General features: G+C 52.6%; 1 protein-coding gene across 1 annotated transcript in view; it reads right to left on the bottom strand.

Annotated features, from left to right (window-relative positions):
- MS4A10 (membrane-spanning 4-domains, subfamily A, member 10) overlaps positions 1–9057 on the bottom strand; it is a 20189-nt gene extending 11132 nt beyond the window's left edge. Inside the window, 5 exon segments of the mRNA XM_011971087.1 lie at positions 594–725; positions 2336–2392; positions 3567–3686; positions 4144–4345; positions 8990–9057. Coding sequence (XP_011826477.1) covers positions 594–725; positions 2336–2392; positions 3567–3686; positions 4144–4323 — 489 coding nt within the window. The 5' untranslated portion in view covers positions 4324–4345; positions 8990–9057.
- Between the last annotated feature and the right edge of the window lie 4280 nt (positions 9058–13337).

Here is a 13337-nt window from a genome sequence, read left to right as displayed (position 1 = left end):
TCTCTAAATAAATAAATAAATAAATAATTAAAGAATTCTTGGAGCCTGACCCAGAGGCACCCAGCGGTCTGCCTTCTGCTTCAGAGGCGGCAGTGGCATGGTGAAAAGAGCACCAGGCTTGGAGTCCAAGACCCACTAACCTAGCCTCTCTGGACCTCAGTGTTCACTCCCAGAAGTTGAGGGTAACAAAGTGGTCTTGGCGAGCTTTGCAAGGCTGCTGGGAGGCTCCCGGATCACAGGGGCCACCAGGGACACCATGCTTAGAGCCCTGGCTGGGAAATCAGCAGTTTCAGGCTGTGGGCCTGGATTTGCGGCCAAGTTGCTGCTTGACCTCAGGCAGGCTCCTCCCCGTCTCTGGCCCCATTTCCCCATCTATAAAAGTGGACTTGGATTCAGTGATGCTGATCGGTGGGCAGCCCAGCACCCCCCTTTCCACCACACCTTGGGAGCGACAGAGATGGGTTGGCCAAGGGCTCAGCGGCCCACACCTGGGCTCCAGGAGAGGCTTTCTGTGAGCTAGAAACCTCCTGCTGGCCAAACCCAAGGCAGCACCTTCACTGAAGTCAGAGGACGCTCTAGGCCTGGGTACTCACCGTGGAGTTGGGGTACATTCTCCAGATCGGGGACTCAAATGGGCTCTCCAGAAAGAGATCCTTGGTGATGACGAAGAGGCCAGACAGTACACAAAAGAGGCTGACGAGGTTTGCCATGAGGCACAACATCTTCTATAGGTGAAAAATAAAGGTAACAGCTGTCCAAAGGGTGGAGACCTGGGGCTAGGTCCTCCCCTGATGCTTGCCAGTAGCTTCCTCTGTAGCCTCAGGAGAGACTCTGCCTGTCACTGGCCCCTCAGCCCCTCACACAGGAGCTGAGCCACTGACCACTGAGGAGGGCCCAGCTGGCCCTCGTCTTCTGTGGGACAAATTGGGAGAACCTGAGAGCTGCCTTCAGATCCAAGAGCTTTGCAATAAAGGATGCCCCATTGCCTTCTCCCGCTCAAAGCCAGCCCCAACCATCCTACATCAGCTATGCCAAGTGTCAGGGATTCGACAAACAAGTGACCCCTCATCCAGCCCCTTCCCCACCAGAAAGGGCAGGAGGAGCTCTGAAAGTGCCCTATCCTCACATATCCCAGTGCCAGCCCCTTTTCTCTGCCCACCCGCCATGGTCCCTGAAATGCCTGTATTCATCGTCCTCTCCAGTTAAGCATCATTCCAAGAGCCTCTTGCCAAGTGCAAACCTTCACAGTGAGGAAAGACTATGCACGTGTGGAATCTGTAGCCTTTCATACTGGAATGGGTTTCTTTACAGTAAGAGTGTCCTTATGCACAGGTATACAAAGCAGGAGGCCTGTGGTTCTAAAAGGGGCTCAGCCCAGGAGGGTGAGGTCTGGGGAATGGGCACGTCTTTGTCAAGAGTCTCCTGCCTCTGCTGGGTAAACTGAACAACCATCGTTCTATTCTCTGTGCCCTCTGAGAAAGCAGGGAGCAACCACAGCCTAGCCAGGTTGAGGGACACAAATAGGGAAAGACCTGGCTCGGGCTTTGGGGGCAGAAGGAGGGGCGGTGGGAAGATCTGGGTGTGGGCTGTGATTTGCAGGGATGTTCCTTCCATCATCCATCCACCTCCACCCATCCAGTCTTGTGCTAGGTGTCTACTCTGTGCCTACTTGGGCCACCTTGGGCTACCAAGATGCTCAGACACATTCTGCCCACACAGAACTTAGTGTATGGCAGAAACAGGTAAGTCCACAGAGTGTGGGAGCACGGAAGGCAGCCATGGAGGTCAGAGAAGACCTCCGGCAGGACAAGACATACAGGTTGTCTTGAGTGGTCCGGAGTAAGTCAAACATGGGAGCCATGTGTGCAGGGGAGAGGGCAAGGTGTTCGGGCAGTGGCCAGCACAGGCAGAACAGGGAGGACCACAGTTCCATCTGCCTGGCTCTTAGAGAGGAGAAGTAGATGCAAATCCAGCTGGAGGCTAGGGCTTGCAGGCTATGTGGTGATTAATGTTAAAACTCAGGAGATTTGAGAGGAAGCAAAGTTATGTCCTAGACGGACGGGTCAGGGTGCCTGGGGGCCATTTCCTTCTCTGCCTCACTGCGCTGGAAAGAGAGAAGCTTCAGATCGTGCTTCCTTTCCTCCCACAGCCAAATCTGTCGGCCTGTCTGCATCTGGACCCTTCTGCTTGGACATCCTCTGTTGTCCTGAAGGCAAGAGCCTGCTCTTAGCAAGTCCTGGAGAAGTACCCTCACAATCACCCCTACACACAGATGCCCTTAACAAAGTTCCCCCATGCTCGGATGGAAGAGAATGATCTCAGTGCACCCACTCACCAGGTAAGTTTTAGAAAAGTTCTTCATTGTTATCGCCAAGATCCCTGAAATGAGAAACTGCAGGACAGATTTGAAAGTCAAAGGAGAGAAGCCAGGATTCCTCAAAACCCACACATTCCCACCCTACCCCTATTCTCCAAGAAAATCAACCCTTGGCAGCCAGTGGGGCGGAGAATACTATTCCTCCGGCAAAGTGAGCTCTTCTTGCCTGCCATGTGGCCCATCCCAGGCGCTGCCCCACCTCACGTCTTCCCATGTGCATAAACCGCCGTACCTGCTCCTGTCTCTACACCTTGGACCAAGCTGTGCCCTGCACTTAGAACTCCCTCTTAGCCCCTCCTGCTTCCCTCATTTTACAAACCCAAACCATCCCTCTGGGATCAGTGGCACTATCCCCTCTACCCCAACCCTTTCTCTTTTCCTGAATCTTGCAGTTTGGAGGATATGAGTTATTGATTCCAAGGTCTCTGGGAGCACCTCTGCAATCTTTCTTTCCAATGTTCACTGAGCCCCTACTATGGGCTAGTCCCTGGGAGCACAGGGTGAATAAACACTGCATGTGTAGAAAGTTCTAGCCCTGTGCAGTGAAAGCCCCATCCTGTGGGCAGTGGGCACAGGGGACTGATGTGAAAGGTGGATTGGGATACTTGCCCAAGACAGTGCTGTGGAGCTTGGACTTAGCACATAGGCAGGACTCCACCTGGGAGTCAGGAATGGGGTGGGCTCTCTGGAGACCTGAAGGAATGTAGAGCTTCCGGGAAATGGTACATGCACTGGTCCAGTGTCATCTCCCATTCTGGCTGATGGCCTTGGGAGGACGGGAGCCACACCTTACACCCTGTGTGTTTTTGTAGCCCAACCCCAACAGGGCACCTGTAGCTGGATCCAGGGGCAGCCTGGCTGCTCAGAAGGCCGGGGAAGAATGAAGCTGTCCCTGGGTCCTGCTCACCCTCCTCTTTGCCAAATGCACATATTCAATTATGGGAGAGTGGATAGCCTCCGAATGCTCTCTTGGGACTCAGAATTGACAGGGGCTTCCTGGAAGGAGCTATTTCCATGGTGACTGAGATAAGAGAAGCAGAGGTAGGAACACTGGAGAAAGGGCCTGGCTTCTGCCGCACTCCTGTTAGCTGTCTCTGTCCCATCTTGCATCCTGTCCCCAATGCCAGGGCCTCCTGCAGGCCTGCCTTGCAGACTCCCATACCCGGTCTGTGTTTTGCCTTCTACTCACAGAGGCAGCCCCCCAGAATGGATACCAAGACTTCAGCACCACCAGGTGAAGGCTCTTGACTGTAGAGGCCAGGTAGCCCCCAAAGACCAGGTGCAGCAGAGCGATGGTGATGTGGAAGGCCTGGGTAGGGAAGAAAGAATGGCTGGGGTGAGGGCATCGGTGGCTGGCTCTAACTGAGGCCACTGGTGCCCTGGACCTACTGGCTGTGCTGAGTCCCTTCCGTCCTCTTAGGGATCCCAGAGCCCAGGCTCTCTAACAAGGACCACTCCCCAGGATTTCCTGCAGAAAGAGCTGAAGCTGCCAAGGGCCCCATGGGTGGGAGCTGTGTATCCTGGAGCTGGCAGCCTTCTCCTGCCATTCTCCCCAGGACGGGACCCTGTCCGAACCTCACAAGGCAGTATAGGTGTGGGCAGATTCTCTCCAATCCTCAAGGCCTTTTCCAGCTCAGATGAATGTTCAGCAGGAAAGCTGGAGCCTTTCTCTTTTCCATGTCTCCTCTTGGCGTCCCCCAGCATCCTCCTCATATCCCCCTCTCCTCTTCCTCCCACTGCTGGGACCCTGGGAAGTGGATGCTCACCCCCAGCTCCTTGAGAAGGCTGCTCCTCTTCTGGGACTTCTTGTGCCGACGAGCCAGGAGCTTGGGCTGGGTCGTGCTCTGGGGTGGACTTGTCTGCCAGGGCTGGACTGGGCTGAGGACTTGCCGTGACAGGAGCCCCCTAGCACAACGGCTGGGAATAACTGTGGCTTCTGCTTTCATTGACGCTGGTTGGGGGTCCTGGCTGCAGGACAGGGAGAAAGGCCATCAGAACCCATCTCATTTCTGAGGCTTGTGGCTGGGTGAGCCTCTGCCAATCACCTCTGCTTACAGGATTGGATCTTTCCAGAACTGTGATTGCCCTGTCCAGCAATCCCTGGTCTTGATTTGACCTGGAATAATCTGGCCCCTGAGGATGGGAGTAATTGCTGCTTACAGCCTTTCTAGGGTTGCAGAGACACAGTTCCTTTTGGGGCAGAAAAACAAGGACCAGGCAAACTTCACAACCAGTGGAAGACACAGCTCACCCAAAGTGGCCAGACTGCAGTTTGGAAGAGTTGGGAGGTGCGGGAGGTGTGGGTCGATGGAGGGGCTTTGTAAACAGTCTCCATCCACTGGTCCAAGATGAGTGACTGAAGGCAGGTGGGAAATAATTGTCCTACCTCCTGTGGTAGTACCCATGCCTCCTGGAGAGAAGGGAAGAAAATGTCTTCCACCGAGGACTTTTTATGAGCCAACACTGAGTCAGGAAGTCCGTATTTAGCGAAGCTAGCATTTACAAATACTTTCCCTGCTCCAGGCACTGAGATAAACCTTCTACATGCATTACCTGATTTTGTCCTCATTCCAACCCTATGAGGTAAATACTGTCCTCACTCTCATTTTGCAGATGAGGCTCAGAAAGGTTAAGCCACTTGCCCATGGTCACACAGCCAATAAGTGACTTGGACTTGAAGCATGGCAGGCTGGCTCCAGAGCCTGGGGCTTAAGTCCTTCATGCACTGTTGGCTCAACAATTGAAAATGAAGGTTCTGGATGTTCTCATGGGCATGAAAGGAGTTGGGAAAAAACTTGGAAGGGTGCTGGACACACCACCTGCAGACAGAGCCTGGTATTGTGTATACTGACGCCGCGGGATGCACGAGGGCTTGGGGGCTGCCTGGGGACTTGGTGGGAAAATCCAGTGTAGCCTTTCTGTCCCAGAAAGTGGAGAGCTGGGCAGGGAAGAAAGGGAGCTGGCTTGTGGGGACTGAGGTCAGAGATGGTTTCTCCATGGGGATGGGGCTAATGAACAAATCCTTGAGAGAGAGTGGGCTGGTCTCAGACTCTCTCTTGGATGAATGAAAGGGGAGGGACATTCCTCTCACTTTTAAGTCTAACTTGTGGATCCAGGAAGTTCCGTTGAGTATCCACATTTTCCACAGGGGTGCAGGGAAAGAACCTCGGGAAGTCTGGAGGGACAAATAGCCCAGGTGACTATATCCTGGATTGGGTAGAGGGGAAAGGAAAGGACATTACCAAGAGCCAAAGAGCCAGATGGGGCCTCACAGTTGGGTGAGCACTGTTTGCCGGGCGCTGTGCCAGGCGGCAGTTTTGCCGGGCAACCTCCCTTAATACTCAGGAAGTCAGCACCACTGCATAGAAGAGGAAACCAAGGTTCAGAGAGGTTGCCTGCCTTGGCCATGGTCACGCAGTGAGGAAGTGCCTGGAATTGGAACCACGCGTGGTCTTACTCCATCACCAGTGCTCTGGGCCTGGGCTGCTGAGTGGGACCCCCCGATCAGTATCTCCATGGGCCTGCAGTGACGACCCCTGATTTAGTGGGGCGAGTGGGCAGAGGGTCTCCCTCTTTCCTGGGCTTCAGAAGCTGAGCTCTCTGCATGACTCTCTTCATGACTCTGCCCAGCTATGCTTGGGAACTGTCCCTCTCTCAGCTCCCAAGCCTTCAGGAGTCCTTCTGACACAGCTGGCTGGACTGAGGGATGTATCTGGTGGCAGAGGCCTGAACCAGATTAGCCACCGGCTTCACTTAGACTCTGCACACCTGGGAGGACAATCCCTGGACCCAGGCCTGGACTCCACTGCAAAGAACAGGAGAAGAGAGGCTTCTTAGTAGGGCTGCCTCAGATGGAACTGGTTGTCCACGGGGAGAGTGAGTGCCTGGGCACTGGAGCTGCACCTCCACCTAGACGTTCACTTGTGAGAGCTGTGGCAGCAGGAATGGGTCAAATATCCACTAGGGTGTTGGATTCAAGAATCCAGAATAAGCTTTCTCAAAGTATATTCCATGGAACATTGGTCCTGATGGATCTGCAGTACAAGGATTCCATGGTCAAATAAGTTTGGGAAACCATGGATATCCTCTTCTCCGTTTTTCTCATATGAAAGGCGCTGAGATTTTCTACAAGTGGCACACCCTGTCTTAGTATTAAGGGCATTTCCCAAACTTAATTGGCCGTAGAATCTTTATTATCTATTTATTTATTTATTTATTTGTTATTTGTTAGTTTTATTTTTGAGATGGAGTTTCACCCAGGCTGGAGGGCAGTGGTGTAATCTTGGCTCACCGCAATCTCCGCCTCCTGGGTTCAAGTGATTCTCCTGCCTCAGCCTCCCGAGTAACTGGGATTAGAGGCGTGTGCCACCACATCCAGCTAATTTTGTATTTTTAATAGAGATGGGGTTTCTCCACGTTGGTCAGGCTGGTCTCAAACTCCCGACTGCAGGTGATCTGCCTGTCTCGGCCTCCCAAAGTGCTGGGATTACAGGCGTGAGCCACTGCGCTCGGCTGGCCATAGAATCTTTTTTCTCATAGTCTGGTGGTTCTATGCAATTGGTATCTATGGGGTCTGCTTTTGGGCAAAGGGGCCTTGAAGGTTTGAATTTCTGGTCCTGGGCTCTGGTTTTTGGCCTTTTCTCCGCTTGTGATTTGCTCGTGTGCATATCACAGTGGGAATGGAAATTAAGTGATGGTCTCTAGGGTCCCTTCCAACTTTAATGTAATGCTTGTCTCACGGAATAGGGAGCTGCTACAAGGAATTTTATACAACCAGGAGAGGAAGGAGTTGCAGAGGGCAGACCTTAGTCATCATGGGGAAAAATTTGTTCTGACTCTCTTGTCTGCTTTTTCAAGACAAAGCATGAACTCTGATTCCTTAGAACACGTATTCCCTGCTGTCCTGGCCCACCTCCAGGACCTGTGCAGGGCTGCTAGGAGGTGACAGTGTGCTGACAGATGGGGGCAGGCAGCAGGCTGCTTGGGGGCATGGAGGGACTTTTTTAACCTTGCCCTGCCCCCCTAGTGCCCTCAGCCAGCTCAGGACCATGCTCTGCACGGGGCCACGCGATGCCTTGGTCCCGTACGTATTCTCGTTGTTCCTTCAGTTCTGGGAGGGGAGGTAGGACAGGGACAGAGCTGGGTAGGGCCCTCCAGAAGCCCCCAGCAGAGCAGCAGAGTGGGCCCGGCCATGAGCCCTGGACGTTGTCGGCCAGAACGGGTGCCCTGTGCAAAGTCCTGGCTCTGCTCCCCGGAGCTTTGACCGTGGGCAGGTTGTTTACATCTCAGCATCTGAGTCTTCCCTCACCTTCTCATGGGGAGGGCCACTGCCTGTCCCTGTGGGGTAGGTGGTAGGGAGTAGCTGAAACAGTGCTTGCAACAGACAGGGCCTGGCATATAGCAATCAATGTCAGCCACGGTCGCCACTGGCCTGTTGTGTGTCTAGAATCCCACCAGCAAGCCTCCACCTTGTCCTCGTCGGGTTCTGGGTTAAGACACGATACACCCCGTCCCTGTCATCTGGGGTGGTGAGTTTATTGCCTCCATCCCTATCCTGCTTACAGAGGGAGGGAGCCATGAGAGCTCTGGGGCCCTGGGGTGGGGGCAGGGGGTCATGAGGGAAGAAAGGCGCTGAGTGTGTTGAGCTGGTGATCGAGATCCAGCACTGTCATTCACGGATTTGTTCATGGAGTTTCTACACCGGACGCCGCAGGGACCGAGGCAGGAGTTAGATGTGTCCATGGGAGGTGAGCAGGCAGAGGAAACGTGGCACGAATAATGTGACCCTCATCAGACTGTGCAGTGGAGCCCTAGAGGACAGAGAGAGCTTCTCAGGGTGTGTGTGTGTGCGCGTGTGTGCGTGTGTGCGTGTGTGTGTGTGCGCGTGCATGTGTGTGCATGCATGTTAAGGACAGAAAGGCAGGAACTGAGAGGTGCTGAGTGACAGGCAGGCTGGTGTTGGGGAGTGGGGTCCCTTCGAGGATCAGTGTTTCAGTGAATGCCAGTTAGAAAACCACCTATGACCGTACTGAACCAGCCTCCTCCTGGTGCTTCCAGACAGTGTGCCTGGTGTAAACAGAGTTCACCCCCAAGCAGCTGGAAGACCTGCAGGAAACAGAAGCCTCCGTCCAAGGAGGGGGTCAAGAATCTGGATTCTAGTCCTGGCCCTTTGTGGCCCTCGATAAGTCCCTTCTCCTCTCTGGGCCTCTGTTTTCTTGAACTAGTCCCTCTGTGTGTATGCATTTCCAGACTGCAAGAGAAGTGTCTGGGGCTCCTCTAGCTCTAAGGGTCAGTGACTGGCAGCAGGATGGGGCTCCCCGGGGGAGAGGCCGATGGTGTCCGCTACTTCCTAGATCCACTCTGCTGGGAGGACCACCCATTCTCCAGCTGCTATAATTGTTTGTTGCTAAAGGCTCACATCCGCTCTCTTCTGGGAGTTTAAATTACACCGCCCCAACCTTACAGCCAACAACTGACTGGCTAAGGGTATAAGAGGCCGGTCCCCTGGCTTTAATAAAGTGGGACCAGGTCCGTACACCTGAGCAACCCCCCAACTCCACATGGAGACACTAAATCACTCCCCTCTGTTCCTGCCATGGGGGGACCACTCACCCCAGGGCCTGGGACCGCAGCTCTGAGCTTTCAGCTGTGCTTTGCCCTCTGGCGCTGCCAGAGCTCCCCAGAGACAACGCTGGGAAATCAGCACATCTTTACAACGTTAGACTTTGGATCTTCTCCATCCTGGACCCACCCCCTGCTTCATGCCCCAGTTGCACGGAAGCTGTCAAAGTCTTTCCTCCTCCCCCAAGCCCTGGCAGGTGAAAATCTTAGTGCCGTTCTTTATGTCTCACCTCGACAGTTGCAAATATCCTTTGGCAAGGGAAATGTTGATAATTTAATCTGTTTTCAGAGCAGGACAGATGGAGTGAAGGTGGTTGTAATCTCCTTAGATCCTGGGAGTAGAGTAAGAAGTTGAACCTTTTGAAAGAATTCTTTTAATTTTGGAAAATTTCAAGCACTCACAAAAGTAGAGAGAATGGTCCCGTGACCCCCGGTGCCCATCCCCAATCTACAGCCACCATCAGCAGCTCTTGGCCAATCTTATTCTCCCCCAAAAGTAAGCAAAACTCAGACATCGTCCCATTTTATTTATAAGCATTTTCATATTTATCTCTAAAAGATACGGACTCCTTAAAAAAAACTGTGACCACATGATCAGAACAAAAAAATTAAAACTGAGTCCTGGTACTCACCGAGGCCTATTTACGCTCAGAGTTTAACCCTGCAGCCCCACAGAGCTCTGCTGAACATTTGAAAACTAGTCTTTTAAAGGGCTGGGCTGTGGCTCATGCCTGCAATCCCAGCTCTTTGGGAGACCAAAGTGGGAGGATCACTTGAGCCCAGGAGCTCAAGACCAGCCTGGGCAACATAGCGAGACCTCATCTCTACAAAAATCAAAAAATTCGAAAATGAGCCAGGTGTCTTGGTCCATGTCTGTAGTCCCAGCTGCTTGGGAGGCTGAGGTGGGAGCATCTCTTGAGTCCAGTGAGCTGTGGTCACACCACTGCGCCTCAGTCTGGGTGATGCTGTGTGACCCTGTCTCAAAAAGGAAAAAAAGAAACTACTTTTGTAGAGCAGTGACCCCCAACCTTTCTGGCACCAAGGACCCGTTTCGTGCAAGACAATTTGTCCATGGGCCAGGATGGGGGTGGGGGATGGTTTTGGGATGAAATTAGTTCACCTCAGATCTCAGGCATTCGATTCTCATGAGTGCACCGCCTAGATCCCTCACATGTGCAATTCACAATAGGGTCCGCTCCGCTATGAGAATCCACTGCTGCGGCTGATCTGACAGGAGGCGGAGCTCAGGCGGCAGGTAATGCTCGCCTGCTGCCCCTCACCTTCTGCTGTCAGGCCCGGTTCCTAACAGGCCACAGACTGGTATAGGTCCATGGCCTGGGGGTTGGGGACCTCTGTTGTGGGGCACAAGTTTAACCGTAGGAGTCAGAAAAACCTGTTCTTATCTAGTTTTTGTACTTACTGAGTATCAAATCACTAGTCAGAGCTCCAATTTCTGATCATCTCACAAATGTCTTGTTACTTTTGATTTGTTCCAATCAGGATCCAGGATCCAGGCATGGCCCACAAATCGCATCGGGCAGAACCAGTTGCCACATCTTGTGCCCTGATCTTTCCGTGAGCACAGTGCCGCTCTGGGAAGTGTGCAGGTCTCCCATGAGCCTGTTCTGGTGGAGGAGGTGTGGAGTGGGCTCCAGTGAGCCCCAGATCCAGAAACCCCCAGATCTCGTGACCCCAGATCCCACAACCCCCAGATCCAGTGACCCCCAGATCCAGTGACCCCCAGATCCAGTGACCCCAGATCCCACAACCCCCAGATCCAGTTACTCCCAGATCCAGTGACCCCCAGATCCAGTGACCCCCAGATCCAGTGACCAGCATATCCTGTGACACCCATATCCAGTGACCCCCAGATCCCATGACCCCCAGATCCAGTGACCCCCAGATCCAGCGACCCCCGATCCAGTGACCCTCAGATCCAGCAACCCCTAGATCCCACAACTCCCCAATCCAGTGACCCCCAGATCCAACAACCCCCAGATTCAGTGACCCCCCAGATCCTTGGGCTCTTCCTTTTCCATCTGGCTTCTCTCTCCACATTGCTATGCTGAGGGTGGACAGGAAAGTGTGAGGCAGAGCCAAGTGGCTATGCAGATCGTCCCTGATGCTGGGACTTACTGACTTGGACTTGCTGAGCACAGCATAGCACTTCAGAGCTGACTCTGCATCTGGGATGCCTGAGTTCCAATCTTGATTCTGCCACTTAATAGTTGTGTGACCTTGGGCAAGTTATTTGACTTCAGTGGAGCTCAGTTTTCCCCTCTGTAAAATGGGCATAATAATACTCATAAACTTACTGGAGGGTTAAATGAGTTAGAATATGTTAAATGCTTAAAAGCAGTGCTTCACATGTGTCAGTGGCCGTGCCTAATTATTTTAGTTGCTGTGTGCTTTCAGGGTCGCTCGTGCTCAGCTGTCATGCATGTTCCACGTGGTATAGACTTCAATGTCACACACACAATCAGGCGAGAGGCCACTCACCCCTCTCGGGCCTGCTGGACTATTCAGACTTCCCCTGAGGGTGAGGGGCCAGGCTGAGCAGCAGCTGGTAGCTTTGAGAAAGACCCATTTCTTCTGAAGGCACTCACCTGCCCACTGTAATGTTGAGACACGTGAGGCCAATAATCACTGTCATTGTTTGCCTTGCACCCATTCATCACTCACGACTTTAGCTTCTCAGACATGGGGTGAGTGTTTTCCCAGGACCAGTGCTTTTTTGCTGAGTTTAAGAAGACAGCCCCGATACCCTTGTTCATTAACTGACCCATTAATTGATAGAACAGCTAATGAGCACTTACTCGGGCCAGGCACTGTGCGACATGCTGGGGATTCAGGAGTGGGCAAAAGGCTGTCCCTGGCCTCGAGGAGCTTGGATTTGTGGTAGTCAGAACAACGGCACCTCAACAATGTCCACATCCCTAGAATCTGTGAATATGTTACCTTATGCAGTGAAAAGGGCTTTGCAGATGTGATTAAGTCAAAGTTGTTGGTAGGGAGAGATTACTCAGTGCACCCAATGTATTCCCAAGTGGGAAGCAAGAGGGTCAGAGTTAGTGGGAGAGCTTGGCAGGTGGAGGCCAAGGTCCCAAGCCAAGCAAGGCAGGTGGCCTCTAGAAGCTGGAAAAGGCAAGGAAATAGGATCTCCCTGGAGCCTCCAGAAGGAACTCAGCCCTGCTGACACCTGGATTTTAGGACCTCTGACCTCAGAACTGTCTAATCATAAGTCAGTGTTACGTTAAGCCACTAAGTTCATGGTAATTTGTTACAACAGCACTAGGGAATGAATATGAAGTCCATTGAATAAGATGAACAGGGAGACACGTAACTGTGCTGTGGATGGGTGAGTGATGTGATACTGAGATGTGGGTGTGGTGAGAGCCTGGAGGAGGTCCCCTAATCTAGAAGGGGTTGGGGAGATGAGGCCAGATAAGGCTTCTTGGAGGAAGTGGTATCTAAATGAAGGTCTGAAGTGGGGTTGGGAGCTAAACAGGACAAATAGGAGGGTGGGAAGCAGGCAGAGAGCAGCCTTCCAGGCAGATGGAGCTCACAGAGGCTCCGGATGTCTCTGGATCAAGTGTAAGAGCAGGGTGAGGAGGGATGGGGTGGGAGAGGTGAGCTGCTCATCTCCAGGGCTTTGTAAGCGTTGCTAAAGCATTTGGACTTTAGCCCAAGGGTAAAGGAGAGCCTGAATAAGTTTAGGCAGAACAGTAACATGATGACTTTGTACTTTAGGAAAATCCCTCTGGCTGTCATCTAGTCAAGAGATGCATGGGGCAGGCTGAGAGCTGGGGACGTGGCAGGAGGCTGACGCCGGATGCAGGTGAGGGGTGGCGTGGTTCAAAGGAGGAGGATGAGGACAGTGGACTCAGTTGAGAAACCAGAGAAAGGAGAATCAGTGGAGGATGATTCTGTGTGACTTAGAGAGGGTGGAAACCAAGAATGATGCTTGGGTTCAGTCCTGGGTGGCCCAAAGTCTATACGGGCATCAACTGACATCAGGAACACAGGAGGGGAAATGGCTTGAGTTGGAAGAGAAGATGTAAATTCCTTTTTGGTGAGACAAAGAAGTAGATGCTAAGGCTGTCTCAGTAAAAGAGATCTGGGTGGAAGATAGTGATTTGAAAACTGTCAGGATGGTGGTAGATGGCAAATGTGAGCTCTGTGAAAACGGGGCTCTTGGTTAATGTCTGGTGTCTCCAGAGCTTACACAGCACACACCCAATCAGCACTTGCTGAATAAAAGATCAAATGAACCCGAAGTGGTGGATGAGATCATGTAAATAGTACATAGTGTACATGGAGGAAAGTCTATGGGTAGGCA

The sequence above is a fragment of the Mandrillus leucophaeus genome, unplaced genomic scaffold (assembly GCF_000951045.1).
Source record: "Mandrillus leucophaeus isolate KB7577 unplaced genomic scaffold, Mleu.le_1.0 Scaffold986, whole genome shotgun sequence".
NCBI lineage: Eukaryota > Metazoa > Chordata > Mammalia > Primates > Cercopithecidae > Mandrillus > Mandrillus leucophaeus.
Note: the sequence above shows the minus strand (reverse complement) of the source record. Positions and strands in the feature narration are given on the sequence as shown.